Genomic DNA, 24,631 nt, shown 5'->3' with positions numbered 1-24,631 from the left:
AGCAGCGTTTGACTCAGTGAATAGAAAAGTGCTATGGCAGGCAATGAAAGAGGGGTGTAGAGGAAAAGTTGGTGGAGAGGATAAAGGAAATTTTTACTGAAACCAGAATTATGGTGAAAATAGGAAAGGAAAAAGGGCAGGTTTTCTGGACAGGCCGAGGTCTAAGCCTAAGGCAAGGGTACCCGTTGAGTCCTTTACTATTTAGTATCCTATTGGCAGACTTAGAGGAGAAGCTAAAAGAGAAAGGGAAAGGAGGAACGGTTTTGGGTAATAGCAAACTATACTCTCTAGCATACGCGGACGATGTAGTTCTATTAGCAGATGATGAGAAGGGGATGAACCTAATGATGAGAATCTTCGAAGAGTATGTGGGAACAAAAGAGCTGACGGTGAACGTAGATAAGACAAAGGTGATGTGTTTCAGAAATAGAAAGAACAAAATAAATTACGTTTGGAAGATGAATGGACAAAAAGTGGAAATTGTGAAGGAGTTCTGTTACCTAGGTTTTTGGTTTGAGGCAGAAGGGGGAAACGAGCTGCAGGTGACGAAAGAATTGAATGTGCGAGTAAATTAATGGGCCAAGTATGGGGTATAGGAAAGAGAAGGTTCAAGAATGATTGGAGAATGAGGGTCTGGTTGTTTGATGCGTTGGTGTGGGCGGTGTTGTGTTATGGTGTGGAGATCTGGGGATGGAAGGAAAATAGGAAAGTAGAGAGCATGCATGAGCGATTTCTGAGGTAGGTAATGGGGGTTAGCTGGAGTTGCCCACGATATATGTTAAAAGAAGAGTTAGGACGAGAAAATATGGTTACTAGACAAATTAAGAGAGCCTGGAGGTTTGAAGAGAAGCTAAAAAGGGGAGAGGGAAGTAGAATTGCACAAGCATGTTTCGGCGAAATTCGGAACAATGAAGCGAGAGGTAATGTGGGAAATTCAAAATGGGAGGAAGGTAGGAGAAAAATGAGAAGGGTGTGTAATATTCGAGAAGGGGTTATGGAGTGGCAGGACATAGAGTTAGAGCTATTGCTTAAGCAAGGAGAAGAGAGATGGACAAAGATTATAGATTCTAGGTACAATAGATGGTATATGATGGTCAAAGGGTTGACGGAACCAGAATATCTGAAAAAAAAAGAAAAGGAAGAAAAATGGAGTAGGGTTGTATGGTCCAGAATGGGAGGGGGAATGAGAGCATGCAGATACTGGATGGATGAAGAGGAGAATTTATGCAGAGTATGTGGATACGAAATGGAGTCATGGGCACATGTATTAGAGAGATGTACAGGAGAGGAAAAGGGATAGTTGAGTGTGGATGAGTGTGTAAGATGGATCTTGGATGGAATTGGACAGGGAGTGATGAGGATGAAGAAATTGGAAGAAGTAAGGGAAAGCAAGGGAGTAGGGCAGAGCCAAACGGGTGATCCTGAAAAGGGACGATAAAAAACGAATATTGTTTTCAATATCGTGGAAAATGCATTTTTTTATGGTAAAAGGAAACGGAAGCCCTGGAAGCTCGCTCATTTTAGGAATTAATATCACTACTGTTACTATTGTTTATCCTGCGTATTGCGAAAGAGTAGAATATAAATAGTAGTTAAGTTAGACTACGGATGGAATTGTAAATATTTGTAGAGGGAGCGGAGGCCCTCAAACCCGTAAAAGGGAGAGATTAAATACATACAACTTCCAAGTAAAAATATCAAAAATTTAAAAAGTTCTGCAGTTTAGAGTGAAAGAAGTCATTTTTTAATTTTTTCCCAAAAATGATTTTTTTAACTACTTTAAATTTCAAAAACTGTTATGAAACCTTTTTCTCCTTAAACTAGATAGATTAAACTTCATTAATTGATTTTCTTGTAAAAAACTATCCAATACCGTCGGCAGGACACACGTTTGAATACCCTTGGGTACAAAAAACCCAGTATGTTCTTTATGTGTTTTTACGGAAGTGTTCCCTTTAAGGGTTAAAGGATAAACATTTTCAGGCTAAATTCAACAAATTCAAATCAATTTTTAAATCAAAAAATTGACATGAATTTTCGTAATATAAATTCCAGGTGAATATTATACCAAATTTAAATCAATAGAAAACAATTTAAAAATGTGAAAAAACTTAATTGAATACAGTAATTTTGAAATGAGCTTTGAAAAATTCAAGGTAATTCAAAAAGTTCTGATAAAACACTTAAGAATTCAAGATGAGGTTAGAAATTTTAGAATCAATTAAATTAAAACTTTTAATAATTCAAACAAATCCATTGAATTAGGTAGAATTAGGTAAATTTAGTACAATTTAAGTAAATTACAACAATTCAAGGGAAATCGAAATAATTTAAAGGATTTCACGAAAAATTAATAAGAATTTCCGGTGAATTCCAAAAATAATTTCAAATCACTTCAAATCTTTGAAACCGTACTAATTTATAATACAAAAGTGACTAATGAATACAAAACACTTCACAAGAATTCAAATAAATTGGAAAGTTTTTTAAATCGAAAATTTGCCACTTTAATGCAATTTAAAAAGAAAATTAATTTTTAACCGCAGTTTTTCAACCAAGGGGTCATTCACAAAATACGTGATACGTTATATATATTTTATATATTATATAAATATTTGACTGGAATACTTGCATTTTTAACTGTTAAGAAGAATTTTGAAGCCAGAAGATTAACTTGCAAAGAAAAAGATAATTTTCTATTTAAAAAATCGATTTATAACAAAATATGCGGCTTTTCAATTAAATAGTCGAATTTTTAATGATAGAAAACAAAATTCTATCCAAATGGTTGAATTTTGAATAATAAAAGATCAATTTTCAACCAAAGTGATGAATTTTCAACTAAAATAGTTGAATTTTTATCCCAAAAAGATACATTTTCAACCAAAAATAGAATGGTTACATTTTCTGTAAAAATCTAATTCTTATCAAGAAAAACGAATTTCCAGCAAAAAAGTAAAAATATATTTTGTTAAAAATCGTCCTTTTTGGCAGTTTTATTATTGTTTTAAAACTGAAAATTTATCTATTTTGTTAAAAAACAGATCTGATTGGCCGTAAATTAAGTTTTTCGTTGAAAATTTATATTCTCGTCTTGGAAATTCAACTTTTTTTAAATAGGAAATTCACCTATTCGGCTTGAAAAATCAACAATATAAAATTATTTATTTTGTGGAAAATTCGTCGTTCCGGATGAAAATTCAACTATCTAATTAAAAATGCATGGATGTCGTTAAAAAATCGTATTTCCATATTAAAAATGCAACTGTTATATTTCAGTTAAAAATTCAACAGTTCTAGAAAATTTGTTTTCTTTTTATTGAAGATTAATTTGTGTAACTGAGAATTTAACATTTGGATTTTTTTAAAGTTGAATATTCGACTAAAAATATATTTGGTTAATTTGTCACTTTTGGTAGAAACTTAATTTTTAATGTTTGTTAAAAATGCAACTGTATGGTTGAAAGTTAATCTGTTTTAGTTGAGGATTCACGCAGTTTTTTAAAATTCGTCTTATTGGTTATATTCTACTCTTGTTTAATTAAAATTAATTTTTTGTTTATTTCAAATTAGTATCTTCAGGAAGAAAATGCAACTGAAAATTCAACTGTTTTTATGGAAAATTTACATAATTCATGAAAATTCATCTTTATGGTTGATAATTTAACTATATGGATGAAACTGCTGCTGTTTTGTTAAAAGCTCATCTATTTGGCTTGAAAATTATTAAATTTGGACGGTCTATAATTAGAAAATTTAAACAACTTGTAGCAAATTAGAGGAATAGTTCAAACACATTTTTAAAAGTGTGATAGTTCAAAAAAAAGTGTGAAATAGTGTGGTGAGTCTGAGGGGAAAATTAGACGAATCTTTTTACAATAATAAGCTTAGTTTTGGGAGACATTTCATGTTAACGCAGGTCTTAGAACAAAGAAATTATATTTGAAGGTTAGGTACAAAAAAGTTTATAAAGTTAAAACTAATATAAATAAAAGTTGTTAGAACGTATTATTAGTATTCTTTTCACAGTAGGACAAGTTGTTACACATTAAAAGCAGAAAACATACATTAAGAAATAAACAAGACACAAACTAACCTCGGAATATTTTCTCCTTGACCAAATCTTTTCTTAAACACATTACTTTTCTCCGGACGAAAACGTCCAGTATTTACAGACATTTTGCTCCAATGTTACTCTCCAAAAAAATCGAAAAGCACGTTTTTAATTAAGTTTTTGACATTTATTTAACACATATTTTACATCAACAATGTGATGGTAACATTATTTTCGCGGCAAATCGCCGAAAAATGAACATCTGGCGGCAAAACTCCAGTTTCCAACGATTGCAACCTTCCAACCCACGTGGTTTTAATCTTCAGCGCCCTCTGCACTTTTAAAAGTTTAGATAATAAAGAAGCAATTCAATTATAGGCGACGAAATATAAAATAATCGTTTCTTTGTGTAATCGTAAAGATATTATAATCATATTGATTGAAAGGATTCAAAATCTGACAAGATTAAAGTAATTTAAAAAAGAATTATAACGATACTTTAAGAGTGTCGTCTGCTATTATTGCGGATATGCGTCCTGGGCTCGGTGGCTCGCTGTCATTTAACGTCATTTTACAATCAGCTGACGTTTCGTCCTTTCGTATATATTTGACGCGTAAATAATTATCTAAATATAGATAGTTCATCAAACCTCAGGTATGTTTAGATTAAAATACTGTGTAAATTAGTTCGAAATTGCGTGCAAAATAATTCAACTCACGAAGATATGAATTGTTTACAGGGAAAAGGTTAACTCTATTGTGTTGTTTTCTGCTTTCCTTATTTTGGATGTTTCAATTAATTCCTCACGCCAACATCATCCTTGGACTTCCTGCGGTTTATCTATAATAAAGGTACACAAATATACTAAAATTTGTCTCATTTCCCGATTTAAAGAAGGATTATTGTACTTGTGACAATTGGTTTTGGAAGTTTATAACCTCTAAATATATAGTTATTTTATTTATTTATGTTAGAAAAAACACTGTCATGATATTCTTTGTTGAAAATTCACCTCCTTAGTTAAATGTAAAATTAATTTGTTAAAAGATAATTGTTTTGGTTGATGATTCATCATTTTAATTCAGAAACCTTTTTTTTTAATTTTAACTATTATGTGTTCAAAGTTTGTTTTTAATTGGTTAAAAAGATATCTTTCTTAGTTGAAAATTCATGTATTTTGTTGAAAATGTATTTGTTTAAGCCGAAAATATTACTATTGCATTTTTTGTCAAAATTTTATATATTTTGTTGAAAATTCCTCTTTTTTGGTAGAAAATTAATCTTCATGGTTGAAGATTCTATTTTTTTCTCGAAAAATGAACTATTTGGTTCAAAATTCATTTATTTATTACAGATTCATCATTATAATTAAAAATTTCTTTCTTGAGTTAAGAATTAAACTAATATTTTGTTGAAAGTGGTTTTCTTTTTAGTTGCAAATTAATTTTTTTAACTGGGAATTGAACTACTCCATATTTGGTTAAAAATTTATATTAAGGTGAAAATTCATCTATTTGTTTAAGAATTTCATGTATTTTGTTGAAAATTTGTATTAATTCTCTTTTGATAAAAATTCAACTTTTTGGTTAAAAATTTATTCCTTCGGTTGAAAACTAAAATATTTTGTTAAAATTTAGCTTTTTTTTGTTAAAAATTTATCTTTTTAATTAAAAATTCATATATTTTATTAAATATTCATCTTTTTTAGTAGAAAATTAATTTTCTCGGCTGCAAATTCATTTCTTTGTTGAAAAATTTAACTATTTTGTTGAATATTCATGTATTTTGTTACAAGTTTATCTTTTGTGTTTCTTGGTGAATAATTTTTTTTTAATGAGAAGAACTACTCCGTGTTTGATTGAAAATTCATTCATTTGGTTAAAAATTTAACTATTTTGTTGAATATTCTTTTTTTAAATTAAGTTTTATAACTGAAAAATTAAATACTTCGTGCTTATTTGAAGATCTATCTTCTTTAATTGAAAATTGAACAATTCTATTTAAAAGTCATGGATTTTGTTGAAAATTAGTCCTTTATGTTAAAATATTAATCTTCTTAGTGAGAAATTCGCCTTTTTGATTAAAAATTAATTTCTTCGGTTGAAAATTAAACTATTTTGTTTAAAGTTAGCTTGTTTTGAGGAAAATTTTGCTTTAAATTGAAATTTAATGTATAGAAATTTTGTCTTTAATGGTATGATAATAATCTTCTTAGTGAAAAACTCATCCTTTTGGTTAAAAGTTCCTTTCTTTGGTTGAAAATTAATTTATTTTGTTGAAAGTTAGCTTTTTTGGTCGAAAATATATCTCTTTTATTTAAAAAATATTTTTTTTTGTTGAATATTCGTCTTTGTTAAAAAATTTATCTTGTCGGTTGAAGACTCATTTTTTGGTTCAATACTCCTCATTTTAGTTGATAATTCATTTCTTTGTTGAAAAATGTATCTATTTTGTTGATTATTCGTGTATTTTGTTAAAATTCATTTTTATGCAAGAATATTAATGTTCTTTGTGAAAATTCACCTTTTTGGTTGACTCTCCATTTCTTAGGTTGAATATATATCTATTCCATTTGTGGTTGAAAATTTATCTGGTTTAGTTGAAAATTCATGGATTTTGTTGAAAATTTGTCTTTTTTAGTAGAAAATTAATCTTTTTGGTTGAAAATTTAAGTATTTGGTTCTAAATTCATTTTTTATTTATTATTTCATTTGGTTAAAAATTTAACTATTTTGTTGAACATTCTTTTTTTTAATTAATTTTTTCTACTGAAAAATGAAATACTTCGTTCTCATTTTAAAATTTATCTTAGTTAAAATATTTGTACGTAGTTATATTTTTCTTAAAATATTCATCTTCTTAGTGAAAAATTCAGCTTTTTGGTTAAAGATTAATTTCTTCGATTGAAAATTAAACTATTTTGTTTGAAGTTAGCTTGTTTTGGTTAAAAATGTTTTTTTAAATTAAAAATTCATGTATTAAATTTGTCTCTAATGCTGTAAAATCAATCTTCTTAGTGAAAAATCCATATTTTTGGTTAAAAGTTCATTTCTTTCGTTAAAAATTAATCTTTTGTTGAAATGAACTGTTTTATTGATTATTGATGTATTTTGTTAAAATTCATTTTTTATGTTAGAATAATTAATCTTCTCTGTGAAAAATTAATCTTTTTGGTTGACAATTCATTTCTATGTTTGAACACTTAACTATTTGTCGAAAATGTCTTCTTTTTGTTGGTTAAAAATGAAAAATTTGAAACTGAATATTTATCTATTCCATTTTTGGTTGAAAATTTATCAGGTTTAGTTGAAAATTTGCCTTTTTTAGTAGAAAATTAATCTTTTTGGTTGAAAATGCAATTATTTGGTTCTAAATTCATTTTTTATTGAAGATTAATCATTTTAGTTGAAAAATTATTCATTTGGTTAAAAATTTAACTATTTTGTTGAATATTCTTTTTTTTAATTAATTTTTTTTACTGAAAAATTAAATACTTTGGCTTATTTGGAAATTTATCTTCTTTAGTTGTTTAAGGGGTTAGCTTGTTTTGAGGAAATTTTTTTTTCAATTGAAAATTCATGTATTGAAATTTTGTCTTTAATGGTCTTTAATGAAAATTCAAGTATTTGGTTCCAAACTCAGTTTTTAAAAGTTAATTTTCTTCATTATAGTTGAAAATTCATTTCTTGGGTTAAAAATGTAACTACTTGTTGAAAATTCTTCTTCTTGTTTTTTAATTAACTGTTTTGAATGAAAATTTAACTGATTCGTGTTTCATTGAAAAATTATCTTCTTCAGTTGAAAATTCAACAGTTTGATTGAAAATGTATGCAGTTTGTTAAAATCTCGTCTTTTATGCTAGAATCTTCTTCTTTGTAAAAAATTCATATTTTTGTTTGGAAGTTCATTTATATGATTGATAATTTAACTATTTTGTTGAAAATTCGTTTTTTTTTTTGCTTAAAAATGAATTTTTAAAATGAATATATAACTATTCCATTTTTTGTTAAAAATCGACGTATTCTGTTTTGGAAAATCCTTTACTTATTTCTATTTCTTTAATTGAGTGAACAATGTACCTACCTGTACTCAAAAACTATCCCTGGAAATGTCTAGAGATACCTGGCAAAAACCTGGAATTGTTAGGAATTTTTTTCAGAATTTAAGTATACAGTGCGCGTTGCTTTCATTACATTTTTTTCGATAAAAAAATGTCATTAATCGTGTTTTAGAATTTAGATGTAGGAAACGGTTACTTCATGTGCAGGAAAGTCGACCTGGAGGAACTTGATTTCTTTACCTGAAAAAGCTGGAAAAGACCTTGAATTTTTTTGTTTGAAAATCGCTAGACAGCCTCGTAATTTAGGTGACGAGAATCCTTACTTTTTACATTTTAAATTCTAGAAATTCATCATGGCTGCTCAAGTGACAGCAATGCTGGCTTCATTGCCCACCCATGACCTTCTCTGGGAATTATCAAATTTGGTCATAATGAAGGAAATGAAAGTGGCAATAAGTGAATCAGCAAAATCTGGAATGTTGGTTGGAGCAGTTACAATGGCATCCGGTCTTTTTGCTGGTCCCTCAGGAATATTGTTTGGTAATTAGTTTTAATAAATTATAATCTTTTTTGTATATTTTCCTTCAGTAAAGTCAGAGAATAGTTAGAGATTTTGAAAAAAAGGAAAACTTCAGGGAATTTCTGTAAGAAGCACTTTAAGTAACTGTGTTTAAAGATAATGTCACTAGATCCGGTCTATATCTATTTTAAAATTTTATTTCCAAAATTTTTTTCAAATAATTTTGGGTATTTTAAAAGATTCCGAAAAATGTAACACATTTCAATAATTTGAAAGGATTCGAAAGATTTCAAAATATCTCAAAAAAATTGCTGGAAATTTTCAAGAGTTTTAAAAATTTTTAATGGATTTCAACCAATTTAAAATGTTTTGATATATTTTAGAATATTTTTTAAAGAATTCAGGGATTTTTAAATAGATTTCCGTAATCTGAAGGGATTCCAAATCATTTCGAAGATTTTAGAATATGCTTAAAAATTCCAAGGAATTTATAAGGAGTATAAACATATTCATAACGTGTCAAATTTTTAATAAATTATAAGAATTGAAAATGATTCCAAAGGTTTTAAAGCTTTCGAGATATTTTAAAAAATACCAAGTAATTTTCAAGAGCTTTGATAAGTTTCAAGGTGCTTCAAAAAATCTGCAATATTTTAGGGAATTAAAAAATATTTAAAGGAATTTTTTATTAATTTAAATATTAATAATAAATAGAAGTTATTTCAACAGATTTTTAAGACTCGAGGTATTGATAAAGAAAAGTAAATTTCAAAAGCTTTAATACATTTCGAGCAATTTCAAAAAATGGCAAAGGGTTTGAAATATTTTAGGACATTTTAAAAGATTTGAAGGAATTTTTAATATAGATTTTAATAATTTAAAGAGGTTCCATAGGATGTTAAATATTTCATGGAATTTTTAAATATTCCATGAAATTTTTGATGCACTTTAAAAATTGCAAGAGATTAAAAAAGATTCCAAAGGATTCGAAATATTTTAGGGTATTTTAAAAGATTCCAAAGCATTTTTAAGAGCTTTACAAAGTTGTAAGGGATATCAAAGGATGTGAAATATTTTAGTTGATTCCAAAAAGGTATAATATATTTCAATAACTTGAAGTGATTTCAAAGGATTTTAAAGATTTTAGAGAATTTAAAAAAAATTCAAGAGTTTAAAAAGTTTAAAAGAATTTCACAGAATTATAAATATTTTAGGGAATTTAAAAATATTTTAAGGAATTTTGAATAAGTTGTAATAGTAACAATAATTTGAAGTAGTTCCAAACGATTTAAAAGATTATAGGGCATTTTTAAAAATTCCAAGTAATTATCATGTGTTTAAAAAATGTAAAGGGATTTAAAAGGATTTTAAGGGATTCGAAATAATTTAGGGTATTTTAAAGAATTCCAAGGCATTTTCATGAGTTTTAAAAAGTTTTAAGGGATTTCAAAAGATTTTATAGAATTTGAAACATTTTAGAAAATTTAAAAATCTTCCAAGGAATTTGTATTTTCAATAATATGAATGGATTCCAAAGGATTTGTAAGATTTCAAGGCGTTTTAAAGATTAATATGGAATTTTCAAAGATTTAAAACAATTTCAGGCGATTTCTCAGGATTTGAAATATTTTAGGAAATTTAAAAATAGCCAAGGAATTTTAAGTTGGTTTTAACAGTAATAATAACTGGAAGTGATGTCAAAGAATTTTAAAATTCAAAGGATTTGAAATAATTGAAGGTGTTTTAATATATTCCAAGGCATTTTCAAGAGCTTTAAAAAGATTTAAGGGATCTCAGAAGATTTCAAAGGATTTGAAATATTTGAGAAAATTTAAAAAGATTCCAAGAAATTTGTAATTGTTTTCAATCATTTGAATGGATTCCAAAGGATTTTAAAGATTTTAGGGTATTTTTTAAAATACCAAGGAATTTTCATTTAAAAAGATTTCAAAGGATTTGAAACATTTGGGAATTTAAAAATATTCCAAGGAATTTGTAATTGATTTCAATAATTTGAAGGGATTCCAAAGGATTTAAAAAATTTTAGGGTATTTTTTTTAATTCAAAGGAATTTTTAAGAGCTTTATACAGTTTCAAGGGACTTACAAGGATTTTAATGATATTATCATCAGTTTTTATAGAATTTCACAGGATTTGATAATATTTTAATGGATTTGTAAGAATTTATTCACAAGAAATGATGAATTTCGCAGGATTTCAAAGATTCGAAGCTATTTTGAAATATTTTTGGCAATTGGTTTGAATTCATTTGGATTTCGCCCTGTACTCTTATTTATTTATCCTAAATTCTTTCCAAAAATTTTGATGGGCTCGTTGTTTCCTTTATAAAAATTAAGTTTTTTAATAATAAATTATCTTTTTCGACTATAGTGAAAGAAAAGTGTTTTTGTGGAAAATTTAAAAATAAGTTAGTAATATTTTTTTTAATTACAAGGACCTTTAGTTGTTGTTGATTCGTTCCTATCAATCAGGGCTCGACGCTTCTATCAAGCAGTGACTGTATTTGCATATTTACCAAAATTTATTGATTTTAGATTGAAATAAAAAATAGACTTCACAAAAATTCGTTTCTTTATAGTAAAAATGATTATCTATTTTTATAGTCACAGGCATTGTATAAAATTTTTTTAAATTACCTTAATTTTTTCTAAACTCATTTCAAGCTTACTGAATTCAATAAATTTTTTCAATTTTTTAAATTGTTTTTTTAATTCACCTTGAAATTTGATCAATTTCATCGAATTCTTCTAATTTTCCTTAAATTCCTCTAAATTCCCTTTTCAATTAAATTTTTTCAAATAGTTTAAATTCTTTCTAATTGAATTTGAATTATTTTGAAGTCTTAGTAAACGAATTCTTTTGAATTCTTTTAAACTCACAAACACGTTACTCTCTTTAGTCATTTTTAGTTACTTTTTCGGTTTAAATTATTTTTCAGGGTGGTCATTTTAATTTTTTTAAATTCCTGGTTTTTTCCCGTTTCACAAACATTTTTTACGGTCAACGAAATTAAAAAATTCGAACTTTAAATCTTAAAAAAACTCCATTTGAAGTAATGAAAACTGAGATTTAAATCACTTTAAGCAATTTTAAGATAGAAGTATTAAAAATGGAACGATTACATTTTTGTTATAAATTGAACACTTCTTAAATTAAAAGTTAAATTATTTTCATTTTAAATAGTCTAAAAGTCCTTAAAAAGATTCAAAATCTTGAAACATCTATGTGTTGTTTTAATACAATTTTTTAATTACCAAAAAATTTTTTCTGAACTCTTAAACAACATTAAAATGGTTAGGATTCTTCCTAAAATTATGTTTTACACCCTGCAAAATAAAAAATATCTCCATACAATTTTACAGAATCATTTTTGACAATATTGGAAATCTTTTTAAATAGTCTCTTAAAATTAATTTTTCAAAATAAAGCCTTTTTAAATTTTTCCTAATAATCTTCCAAAATTATTTTTAGTCTTTTAAAGTCTTCCACGATTCCCAAAAGCTTTTAAATTTTTTGTTCGAAATCTGTCTATTTTGTTTTAAATTAGGCATTAATTTCGAATCTTTTCAGACCTTCTAAATATTTCTACAAGTTACTCGAATTTTTTCTAGGAATAATAGATTTATATTTATTCATTTATTTATTTTATATAAAATTTCAACAATTTGACTTGCAAATTAAATTTGTTTAAATGGAACTATTAAATTTGTAACTTTCAAAGTTTAGTTTTTCATTTAGTTTTGAATATTTGATTTATAATTACTGATTTTACATGAACAATACAATATTTCTAAATATTAAGCAATTAAATTTCAAACTAAAACAATATTTTCAACTCAATAAAAGCATTTATTTATAATTATATTATTTTGAAGATATTGAAAAAATTTCAATAGTTTATAAAGTTTCAATCGAGCCTTCACAATTGTTTAACTATTAACATATTTCAATTGAAACAGTTCCATTTTTAACGTTAACATTCGGAAATTCTTCAATTTTGAACTGATTCTGAATCTTCTTATAAAATCAATGATTATTGACAACTAAACAAGTTTTTTATCCAAATTTATCGATTTCAAACGCCACTAATTGTCAATTTTATAAGTCTTTAAAAGCTGAATTTTAAAATTCCTTATATGATAAATGTTCGCTTAAAAATTAAAATTCAAAATGTAATATTTGTAAGGGAAAGCGTTTCGAATTACGCATTTTAAACTGAGTGATATCGTATATGAAAAAGATAAAAAATTCAACGGATTATTTCAAAACTGTTAAAATAAAACAGGGTGGCTGCTGGACCGGAAAGCCGGGAAATGACCACCCTGTAAAATTTGGACAGATGTTATCCTACAAATTTTTTTAATTCCCGGTCAAAAAATAAATTCACTGTCATTTCCCGGTATTTTCGGGTCTCATAAAATTCCTGGTCATTTCCGGGTTTCCCGACCCAGCGGCTACCCAACTTTTTTTAAGTAAAGTAGGCTGTGGCAAACCTGAGAATAATAAATTAAAAATTGTTTTTCTCGATTTATAAAAGATTATATGTTCAAAATGTCACAAGATTATAATTTTAGTTTTTAAATATTAATTACCAAGGAAAAAAAAATTATGGAAAATCAGTACATAGTCAATGAATTTAAAATAGGAAGTTTTGCGAATACCCTAAATATATTTAACTCATTATTATTTCTTTATTTCTCTTTGAGGTGGTAAATCGAATTTGGTTTTAAAATAACTGAATATGTTAAATGAATGATTATTTCTTTATTTCCCTTTAAGGTGGTATTGTCGGAAGCTGTGTTGCAGCATACATGGCCCAAGGAAAGTTCAAAACAGTCCCAGAAATAATTAATCAAGATATGTCATCCGAACAGAAGGAAAAGCTAGCCGATGAATTGAGGAAGTGTCTCACTGCACAAAATATTTACACAGTTTGCGAATTCGCTCTGCAAGTGCAAAGTAGCGAATTATTATTAGAATCTATAGTGCATATCGTCAGACAATTTGTTACCTCTGAATTAGCAATGAAGATTATGTAGTATATTTTTTTCGTGATAATAGATTTTTTAAGTTTTCTATTAATAAGATAAAAGATATATCATGCACGAATTTAAAGAGAGAAAATAAGAACTCTGTTTTAAGACTGACTATTTTTCTCTGAACCGTATGTTTGGAATGGTTGCTGATTTATTTTTCAATGGAAAATAGTATATTTTGAAATTTCTTATATATAAAAAAAATAGAATTTCAGTTAATATGTATAGTGGATACCAAAATTTATATTAAAAAGAGCAAGATTACTTAAAATAGTTACTCTACTATTTATTTCAACTTATATTTAATGTGTTCTTACTTGAGAAATATTAAATTGAACATTGTGAAAAATTTCCTAACTTTACATATCTTTTTGATATTCTTACATTTTAAATTACTTGTAACATAAATCCTTTAATAAATATATATCAAATTATTTAATTAATTAAACTATTGAAACTAGATTTATTCTGGCTTTTCATATTTTTAAATGTTAAGTCTCTGCCATAATATGAGTAAGAACGGCTTCCAGATTTAAATACTTGTTTTATAATGGAGTTGAGAATTATTTAATTTTTCAGAAATGTTTCATCTCGCAATTTCCGAATGAGGAATTTTAATTCTAAAAATGTATTTCTTAAAGAGATAAAATAAATTGTAAGTGATTCTTTAATAATAAAGAGACAATGCTCTTTTTAAAATTTCGAACCCATTTTTTTTTTTAAATGACAAAAGTATTCTATTCATAACCCCTAGTTCATATCAAATGAGGTTATTAATGAAGATAAAGAATTTTCCGAAGTATCAATTCTGAATTTGGCAAATCAAAATTTTCAAATAAGTAATTTTATTTTATAACATTTATTTCTGAATGTTTCTAAACATTTGTGATAAAAGAAAAAACATTTATTTTTAAATGTTTTTTAATATTAAGGAATAATTTTGTGCTTAAAATTGTGATTAAAACATTTCAAAATATGTCGAAAAAAAATCTGGAAAATTTAAAGACAACTTTTAAAATGTTTTCGGAATTAAAATCAATGTAGGGAAACTTTGTATTATTTCAAAAGGTATTTGAAAATTTTAGAAATTTTGAAACGATTCATAAATAATTCACATTTTGTAAAGATCTCAACAAATTTTTAACAAAATGTAGATTTTAAAAGATTTTGAAGCTTTTTAAGGATTTTCAAAGGTTATAAGATCATACAATTTCTTTTTATGATTTCAGGAAAAATTTTCATTAACTTTTTATGTTGAAAATTAATGTTGAGAAAATGTTAAGAGTTTTTTAAACATTTCAAAAAATTTCAATTTTACAAGATTACAGAATTTTAGAAAAAAGTCGGATAAGTTTAAAAGAAATTTAAAAGTTTTGAAAAGATACAAAAATAACTTAAAACTTAATAGATTAAAAACAAATGGTAGATTTATGAAGATTACGAAATAAAAATTGGAAGTTATTTTAAAAATTTTGAAAGTTTTGAAGATAAGAACAAAATTCTTAAGATTTCAGGGAATATTCTAAGTGATTCTTAATTTTTTTTATTAATTCTAAGAGAAGATTTAAAAGATTTAAAATTATTACAAAAGATTTTAAACTTTACAAAAACGAATCTGGAATAATTCGAATCTAAGAATTTTAAAAGTTTTGAGGAAATTACGAATATTTTAAAACTTTGAAAGATTTCCGAAAATTTAGAAAATATTTTTAGATTTTTCTTATGTGTCACAAATCTCTAAATATCGTTCACCTGCTAGCTTAAAAATTCATAATTTTACTTAAAAATTAATTTCTTTGGTTGAAAATGTTACTAATTTGATGAAAATGCATATTTTTTTATTGAAATATCAACTATTATTTTTTACATTAAAAATTTGAAAAAATTATTTGTGTTAAAAGTTTGCATTATTTTCATAAGCTAATTTCTTTTTCTCCTTTCCTATTAAAATTATAAATGTATAGTTACGAAACTTAAACAGTACGTACAAATAAAAAAACTGGCCAAATCGAGAAATTAATTAAGTAAATTGCCTATTTAAAAAGCGTTTCCCAAGCCTAAACAAATTTTTGATCGTTTTATTAATGCTCACTTAAGAAATAAATGAACAGACAATTTATTTTTCTTTATAAGTAAATTGAAAAATACGCAATGTAAAACAAATGATTTATTCAATCGTCTTGATAAAATGGTAACTTGACTAAGATATTCTTTCTATTTATTCGCAATCCAAAAAAGGGCTAAAAAAATTGCCTACATTTTTTAAATCATACAACAAATTTAAAGAATCCCATGAATGGAATTTTTTATGGATTGAATCAAAATATTTTTTTGTTTTTTTTTTTTGAATTTTGACGTTTTCAGAAAAAAAAATTCGATTGAAAAGAATCTGGAAAATTTAAAAATATCTTTTAAAATGTTTTCAGAATTAACAACAATGTAGGGAAACTTTGAATTATTGCCAAAGATATTTCAAAGTTTTAGAAATTTTGAAACGATTAAAAAATCATTCAAATTTTGTAAAGATTGCAGCAAATTTTAAACAAAATGTAGATTTTAAATGATTTTGAAGCTTTTTAAGGGTTTTAAAAGGGTTTAAGATACATTTTCTTTGTAAGATACGAGGGACAATTTAAATTAATTTTGTATTAAAAAATTAATTTGATTATTATTAAGTAATAAATTTCAGTTTTGCAAGATTACAGAATTTTGGAAAAAAGTCGAATAAATTTAGGAGATATTTAAAAGTTTTGAAAAGATAGAAAAATAACTTAAAATTTAATAGATTAAAAACAAATGGTAGATTTATGAAGATTTCGAAATAAAATTTTTAATTTTTTTAAAAACTTTGAAAGTTTTGAAGAAAACAACAAAAATCTTAAGATTTCAGGGAATATTTTAAGTTATTCTTAATTTTTTAAATAGATTCTATGAGAAGATTTAAAAATATTACAAAATACTGCAAAAGATTTTCAAACTTGTGAAAAACGAATCTGGAATAATTCTAGTTTAGGAATTTTCGAAGTTTTGAAGAAATTACGAATATTTTAAAACGTAGAAAGATTTCCGAAAATTTAGAAAATATTTTAAATTTTTTCTCAGGCGTCACAAATTTCTAAATATCGTTCACTTGCCTGGTTGAAAATTCATAATTTTACTTCAAAATTCATTTTTTTGTTTGAGAATGTCACTAATTTGTCAAAAATCCATATTTTTGGTTTTAAATATCGACTATTATTTTTTTTCGTTGAAAATTTAACTACTCGATTAAAAGTTGATCTACTTACTTAAAAAGTCATTTTCTTTTTTGCAGATTCATAATTTTTGTTCAAACTTTCTCTCTTTGGTTGGAAGTGTAACTAATTTGTTGAAAATCCGTCTTTTTTTTATAAAATTAATCTTCTAGGTTGAAAAATCATATTTTTGGTTAAAGATTAGTCTTTTTGGTTGAAAATTCAATTGCTTGATTAAAAAGTTAACTACTTTCTGAAACAGACCTTTTCTTGTAGATTCACATTTTAGTAGAAATTTCGTCTTTTTGGGTAGAAAATTGTTTGTATGAAAGTCCATTCTCAAAAGAGAATCTGGATTTTTTTAATGAAGTTTTAAAATGATAAAAAAAATGTTAAACTTCAAGACATTTAAAAATTTCGGAAAATTATTTAAATTTGAAAAAATTTGTAAAATTGTCAAAACTAATCTGGAAGATTTTAAGGCAATTTGTTCAATTTTGTAGAATTTTTTATAAATTTTAGGAAAAATTCGAGACAATTTAAAAGATATTTAGGAATTTCAAAAGTTTTATACAATAAATTAACAATATTTTTAAACTTGAAAAAATCTTCGGAGGAATAAAATGTTTTTAAATTTCTTTCAAACTTCTAAAATACATCAATATATTTTAAACTGACTAGAATTTTCCTAATATTTTCTAGATTTATTTAAAATATAAAAAAATCCTTAAAAATTTGCTTGATTCTTTTTCGACATCTCTGAAATTTTTTAAAAATATTTTCGAATTTTCGGAAGAATCTTCGGAAAATTACGTTTCAATAACTTTGAGAAGAAATTGATAATACTTATTTCCTTGCTCTCAGATTCTAATGTTGCCTCATTTTTATGTGTGCAAAATTTTAATAAATAATTTATTATTTGAAATTTTTATTTTGTATTAAAAATATTATTTATCTCCCGAAAGGAAAAAACTACATGCGCGCGTAGCTGCTTTAAATAGAATATTTATAATTAAAAACTTTTAATTCAATATTTTATCAAGAACTTTTGTATTATTTATTTATATTTCTACATAATATTTTAAACATTCACTATAAAAAATTATAACCTTAATCATTGTATGTTATTTGATGTTTTTAATTTTTCACTCCGATAAGTATATTTATTCATTTTCATATTACTCAAATATAATTATCTATTTATGCATGAAATCAAATTTTCATTTTATCTTGATTAATATTTCATACATTTTTATGCTTAGTAAATTTACATTTTGAGTTATGTGAAATCATAATTATAAATAAATCTTTTATTATTTTAATTTGTTTGGTTTATTTCAAGCAGATTTCACTAATTTCTATTTTTCTGTCTTTTAAAATAAACCGCCACAATCGATATATTCGATATTCCAGCAATCGATTTATTTCAAACTTCAAATTTTCAATCAAAGATATTTTATGTATGAAATATTCATATAATATTACTAAATGCCTAAGAAATTTCTTCTATATCCTAGATTAAAAATCAATAATCATCTTTTATAAGAAAAAACAAATTTCAAAGTTTTTCTCATAATAAGCAGTATCGATATCCCCACTACCTACACTGTTTACTTCTTCGAATTTGATTTTAAGAGTTTCAGTTTGTTCCTCGTCTCGATTAAGTTTGGACGTGCAGTTACCTGTGTCAAAGAATCATCGATTTTTCTCGTAAATGTCACGTTTTACGCGATTTTTTTCGTGATCCCTTAAATTATCAGGAAAAACTAGTTCTAGTGAGTAGCAGTTCAGCCAAATTATCTATTACAATTAAAAACGAAGAAATTTGGAAGACGGTCGCGTCCCTGCCGTGTGATTCTAGTCTAAATTTCTCCATTTTAAAGTGATTTTGTATATCGCATTCAATAGTGTAACGTGTGGATTCGGTCAGGCTTAATAAAAAGATAGAAGAACTGATTGGCAGAGACTCTAAATATTAAATTTCCTGTAAATTCGAATCTAGGATGTCACGGTCGCCATGTTGGTGTTTAAGGCGGGAATTCGCTATCTATTTTCCTGTTCTTTTTTTTCGTATTCCGGTTGTTAACAGGTATTTATTGCAGCCTCTCTCGATGATTGAGGCATTTTCAGAATTAAGGTCTTAGTTAACAAAAAATTGTGATGAGACAATTTCCATTCGGAAGATTTGGATATTTTTATGGTTGAATTCTGTGGCGCTCGTGTTGCAAGTCCTGACAAGTTGTAACCATTTCCGTTCATCGGGCGGCAAAGAACGATAAACAAGATTGGTGAAATGAGTGCGGACTATGGATAGTGAAATTTTAGTAGGGTGACTAGATGGCTTGATTGAAAAATCTGGTCATAATCCCACTTCTCACTCTCTTTAATTTAAAATCCCCCCCCCCCCCCTGATAGAAAATAACTTGAGGCGCTTTATTTAAAAGACAGGGTTACTACAAAGTATCAGTTTCAAAATTCCTTAAATTTTTCGTTACTTCTCCCTGTCCAATTTTTTATTTTTCCTGGCAGATATAAATTTTTGTTTCAAGTTAAATTTTTCAACTATAGAATTTAGTGTTCAATCAAAGAAGTAAATTTTCAATAATAAAATTAATTTTCTGCTAAAAAAGATGAGTCTCTAACAAAATAGATGATTTTTCTACAAAATTATTAAATTCATAACTGTTGAAATGAATTTTTATCTTAAATGGGGAATCTTTAGGCAAGAAAAAATTCATTTTCAACCAAAAGATCAGTTTTTTGCCAAGAAAATACGCATTTTTAATAAAATACATGAATCTTTAACAAAAAAAAAATAAATAGTTATATTTATAGTTGAAAAAATGAATTTTTAACCATAAAAACGAATTTTCACCCAAAAATATTAATTTATCACATAGAAGATTTGGAACATTCTACCACAAAAGAAGAATTTTAAACAAAATGCATGAATTTACAAACCAAATAGCTCAATTTTCAACTAAGGCAGATGCATTTTCAACCAAACATGGACTAGTTTACTTCACAGTTAAAAAATTAATTAAAAAAAGACAGATTTTTCAGCAAAGTAGGATATCAGAGTCTTTTATACTGTTTTCAACCAAATTTATTGTTCAATTTTCACCCAAAAATATGAATTTTTAACAAATAATGAAAAAATCATATTTTCTCTTAAGAAAATTAATTTTTAACAGAAAAAAAATAATAATTCTCAACAAATAAGTCAAGTTTTTAACCAGAGAAATTCATTTTCAACAAAAAACATGAATTTTCAACTAAAAAAATGAAATATATAAAGTTTTAGTTCAAATATTAATTTTCAACCAATTAAAAACGAATTTCCAACAAAATGGTTAACTTTTAAACCAATAAATGTTTTTGAATTAAAATGATAAATCACCAATACAAAAATTAATATATAAACATTTTTTACAATTTAATTTTTTAAATAATTTTTTTAAATTTCTACAATGGAAGTTAAATTTGCAAAAAAAATTTACCAAAAAGATTAATATTCTACCTTTAAATACGAATTTTCAAAAAATGCTTGAATTTCCAACTAAAGATCATTTTTCAACCAAACATTGACTAGTTAACTTTTTAGTTAAACAAAGTTAATTTTTAACAAACAAAAAAAGATTTTTCAACAAAATAATTAAATTTTTAACCAATGGAATGAAAATAATGAACCCTGAAGAAAAGAAAAAGAAGTTTTGTACCAATTTTCAGCAACTTAATATTTTAATTCAGTTTTTTAAACAATTTTTAAGACTTTCCACTCAGTAGTTGAATTTTATAAGAAAAATGTGATACTTGATATTTCAACCAAAAAATATTTGAATTTGGAACTATAAACAGTTGAATTCATCCAAATTAAGATTAGTTTTCGACCAAGCAGTTTCATTTTTAGGCTTTAGCACACAGAAAAATTAATTTCTACGACAAAAATAAATTTTCGAACCAAATACTAAAAAAGATCAATTTTCAGCCAAGAAAGATTTTTCAGTCAAAAAAGGAACCAAAAATTGCATCCAAAATTTGTAATTTTCATGCTAAAAATATAAATTTGTTTGAAAACTAAAATTTTTAAACGAGAGCTATGAAAAATCAGGACTTACAAGTAAAAAATAACACATTTTAAATAATCAACATTAAAAATATAACATAAAAATTAAACATTAAAAATAAATAATCAGGACATGTCCTGATAAATCAGTACGCCTGGTCACCCTTAATTTTAGGCATTTTCTACTGGTGGATTGTTCGAGCAGAATAGCAGATCAACCTGAGGGAGAAAGTCCCCTTTCGGAGCAAGAATTGTAAGTACAAAAAAATCATAAATAGTGTATAAATATTAAGTACATTCCAATGTTTGAAAGATAAAAAAAAAGTAAATAATAACTTAACTTTAACTTTTTATTGTTTCTTCTATTTTTTTTGTTTGACATTCGGAACGTTACATTTCTTGAGTAACGGTAATGAGTTAATTATTAAAAAAAAAGTAACAGTATCGTTAACGCATTATAATTTTTAGGTAAATAAAATGCAAAGTAAGGTACGCTAATTTACGAAATTTGGTAATGGCATCTATATTAAAATATAAATTTTACATTAAAAAATTGAAAAAATTATTCGTGTTAAAAGTTTGCATTATTTTCATAAACTAATTTCTTTTTATATTTTCCTATTAAAATTAGAAATGTATGTTTACGAAGCTTAGAGAGTACTTGCAAATCCAAAAACTGGCCAAATCGAGAAAATAATTAAGTCAATTGCCTATTTAAAAAGCATTTTCCAAGCCTAAACAAATTTTTGATCGTTTTATCAATGCACACTTAAGAAATAAATGAACAGAAAATTTATTTTGTTTATAAATAATTTGAAAAATACGCAATGTGAAACAAATGACTTTTTTCAATCGTCTTGATAAAATGGCAACTTAAATAAGAAATTTTTTCTGTTTTGTTTCTATTTATTCGCAATCAAAAAAAGGGCACGAAAAATTCCCTACATTTTTAAAAATCATACAACAAAAATTAATATAAGAAAGGCATCCTATATTACTTGAATTTCTGAATTCATTTAATTGCATGCATTCTTTGATTTCCATGAATTCCACGAATTCCAGGAATACGCGCGCTCCGCCGCTACATAGCTAGAAATATGCGTTTAAAAAAAAAACCGATAAAAAAAATGGTCGGTACCGGTAATTTTTTGTTAACGGTACCGACAACAATATATACACTTAGTTTAATATAAAGAATTTGAGAATTTCCGATAATAAATAATTCCCGAAATAATATTGCCGGCATTATAAAATTTCCCATACACTATAAAATTACCCACGTAGGAAAATGTAGGTATTTTAAATTTCCCGAATCTGAACAAGTAAACAATGGTTTTAATCATAAATAAATAATAAAATAAAAAATACGTTCATCAACTACAAGTGTTTTATTTATTATTAAAAATTTCTTAATTGTTTAGATTCAGAAAGTTCCTTGTGAACGCAATTTTACAGTATGGAATATTTTATAATGTCGTTTTTAGTTTTGAAATTTTCAAACTCGGTAATTATCATAATCTGCCAGGATTTTGAATATTCTGGAATTTTTAAATTACGGCAATTTTATAATTTCGGGGATTTTTAATTTTAAATATTCTCTTTGGGAATTTTTCAGTCGTCCTATCGTACCTCATTTTCGGTTATTGACTTTCGAAATTCAGAACAAACTTCCTATTTTTTTTCTTGAGTTAAACATACACTTTTTTGGAAACATTTTTAATATGTCGAACCTGAATTTATTAATTGAATCGATCGCTTTACGATGTTGTAGTGCTTTAAAGAACACGATGATTAGTTTTTTCATCAAGGCAATATAATAATAGTATTATTTAATGCTTTGATCCCAACTGAAGAAATTTCTGGTTTGATATATTCAACTTTTTCCAAAAAAGTGTGAAACTTATGACAAAAAACGTATATTTTGCATTTTAAGCAAAAATTAAAAAAAATGAAAGAATTCATGTAAAGAAGATAGGTTTTATATTTATTGTTCGAAAGGGGCATTTTGAAGAATAAAATTAAGAAGAAAGAAAATCATGATTTTGTGTTAAAAATATGAAAAATAAATGTATAATAACATTTTTTCATATTTTTCAGATCCAGTAGCTGAAATGATGAGTCAATTTTTAATCCCTCCCGTCACCTTTCATCTCGTAGACTGAATATTGTCTGAACCGTCATGAAGGGAGGCAGGTTGTAATGTTGGCAAATCACATAGTGACAATTATTCTTACAATTTTATATTAGGCTTCTATTATTTGGAATTATTTTCCCTTTTATTGCATTTTCTCAGCATCATTCTTATTTTCAATTTTCATAAATTAATTAAATGAAATTTTTTTATTCACGTAACTATAGATAAGCATAATTATAATAAATAGATATCTTTGATAAAATATTATAATTTTTTTTTAATCATATTATTCCAGTAATTAAATTTATTATCCAAATAAGAAAAAAATAGCTCTAACATTTCATACTGTTAGAAACACTAATTAGAACATGTTTTAGGTGGAACTTTATATACGAAGTGTATAAAATATCATCGGAGATATTTTATTATGCAGCGTACTACATTAAATACCAAATAATTAATCGCAGATTTATTCAAATATTTATTTTGCTGCGAAATTAATAATCAGCTTTTCAACCTATTTTCTAAATGTTTGAAAATGTTAATTTTCGGTAAAACGGTATACGATTTTAGAAACTTGCTAAACTGGCTAACTGGCAATATGCAAATGGCAAAAAATTGTATATATTTTTCATTATAGCTAGGGTGAGTGACCCAGTGAATGAACACTTAAGGAAATCACTGATTACAACTAGTCCATTTCACGTTATAATAATTGATTATTCTTACAAAACTTTTGAAAATAGATTCTTAAGGGTTCAAATTTCATAATCCGATAAACAAATTTTGTTTTTACCAAAAAGCTTTATAAAAAATAATTAAATAGTGCAAAATTAACGAAAACACCAGTGAATGAACACTGTGAGCCAATGAATGAACAGTAGAGCACCAGTCAATGAACACTATGATCACCACAAATTGTGTGTGCGTATATGAATATGTATGCATACTTATTCTTTCTAGTCGCGACGCCTACAATGAAATTTGTTGTTAATGGTTCTTTTTTTGTCAAAAATTATATTACCTGGCTCAAAACTGAATCATTTTCTTCAAAATTCGACAATTCTGTCAACATTCATCCTTTTCGTTTAAAAATTCTTTTTATTCGGTGGAAAATTCAATACTTTTAATTGGGGGTACAAATGTCTGATTGAAAATTGATCTGTTTTAGTTGGTTGACATTTTCTTCTCAAGTGAAAATCTATCAATATTGTTGAAAACTCTACTGTTTTATCGAAAATACCTGTTTTTGGCTGTGATTCGGATTTGAATATTTCTTGAAAATTAGTCTTTTTGGTTTTTTTTTTTATTTTTTTGCTGGATTTACATTTTATATTTCTTCAATTTTGCACATTTGGAATTGAAATTTTCTTGAATTTCAATATATATATGTGTGTTTGTGTATTTATGTGTTTTCGGAGAATCTTAAACAGGACGATTTTTAACGACTCTCGGATATGACGTAGTCGTAAGTCGACCCTTACATTATCTTGTGTTTTCCTTAAC

General features: G+C 25.8%; 2 protein-coding genes across 2 annotated transcripts in view; one reads left to right on the top strand and one right to left on the bottom strand.

Annotated features, from left to right (window-relative positions):
- The window catches only part of LOC117179561 (DNA polymerase epsilon catalytic subunit A), a 67,677-nt gene extending 63,374 nt beyond the window's left edge, over positions 1-4,303 (bottom strand). Inside the window, exon 1 of the mRNA XM_033371483.1 lies at positions 4,097-4,303. Coding sequence (XP_033227374.1) covers positions 4,097-4,179 — 83 coding nt within the window. The 5' untranslated portion in view covers positions 4,180-4,303. The remainder of the gene's footprint in view (positions 1-4,096) is intronic.
- Positions 4,304-4,425: 122 nt separating this feature from the next.
- LOC117179562 (protein C19orf12 homolog) lies at positions 4,426-14,135 on the top strand. Its single transcript, XM_033371485.1, has 4 exons — positions 4,426-4,709; positions 4,795-4,906; positions 8,460-8,655; positions 13,436-14,135. The coding sequence occupies exons 3-4, from the start codon at positions 8,469-8,471 to the stop codon at positions 13,693-13,695; spliced, it is 447 nt and encodes a 148-aa protein (XP_033227376.1). The 5' UTR covers positions 4,426-4,709; positions 4,795-4,906; positions 8,460-8,468; the 3' UTR covers positions 13,696-14,135.
- The last annotated feature ends 10,496 nt before the right edge of the window (positions 14,136-24,631 follow it).

The sequence above is a fragment of the Belonocnema kinseyi genome, chromosome 9, assembly GCF_010883055.1.
Source record: "Belonocnema kinseyi isolate 2016_QV_RU_SX_M_011 chromosome 9, B_treatae_v1, whole genome shotgun sequence".
NCBI lineage: Eukaryota > Metazoa > Arthropoda > Insecta > Hymenoptera > Cynipidae > Belonocnema > Belonocnema kinseyi.
Note: the sequence above shows the minus strand (reverse complement) of the source record. Positions and strands in the feature narration are given on the sequence as shown.

Bases quoted from the DNA above. Each gene is read 5' to 3' on its own strand.
- LOC117179562 (XM_033371485.1), top strand. From the start codon at position 8,469: ATGGCTGCTCAAGTGACAGCAATGCTGGCTTCATTGCCCACCCATGAC. The intron at 8,656-13,435 runs GTAATTAGTTTT...TTTCCCTTTAAG, and splicing joins TCCCTCAGGAATATTGTTTG to GTGGTATTGTCGGAAGCTGT.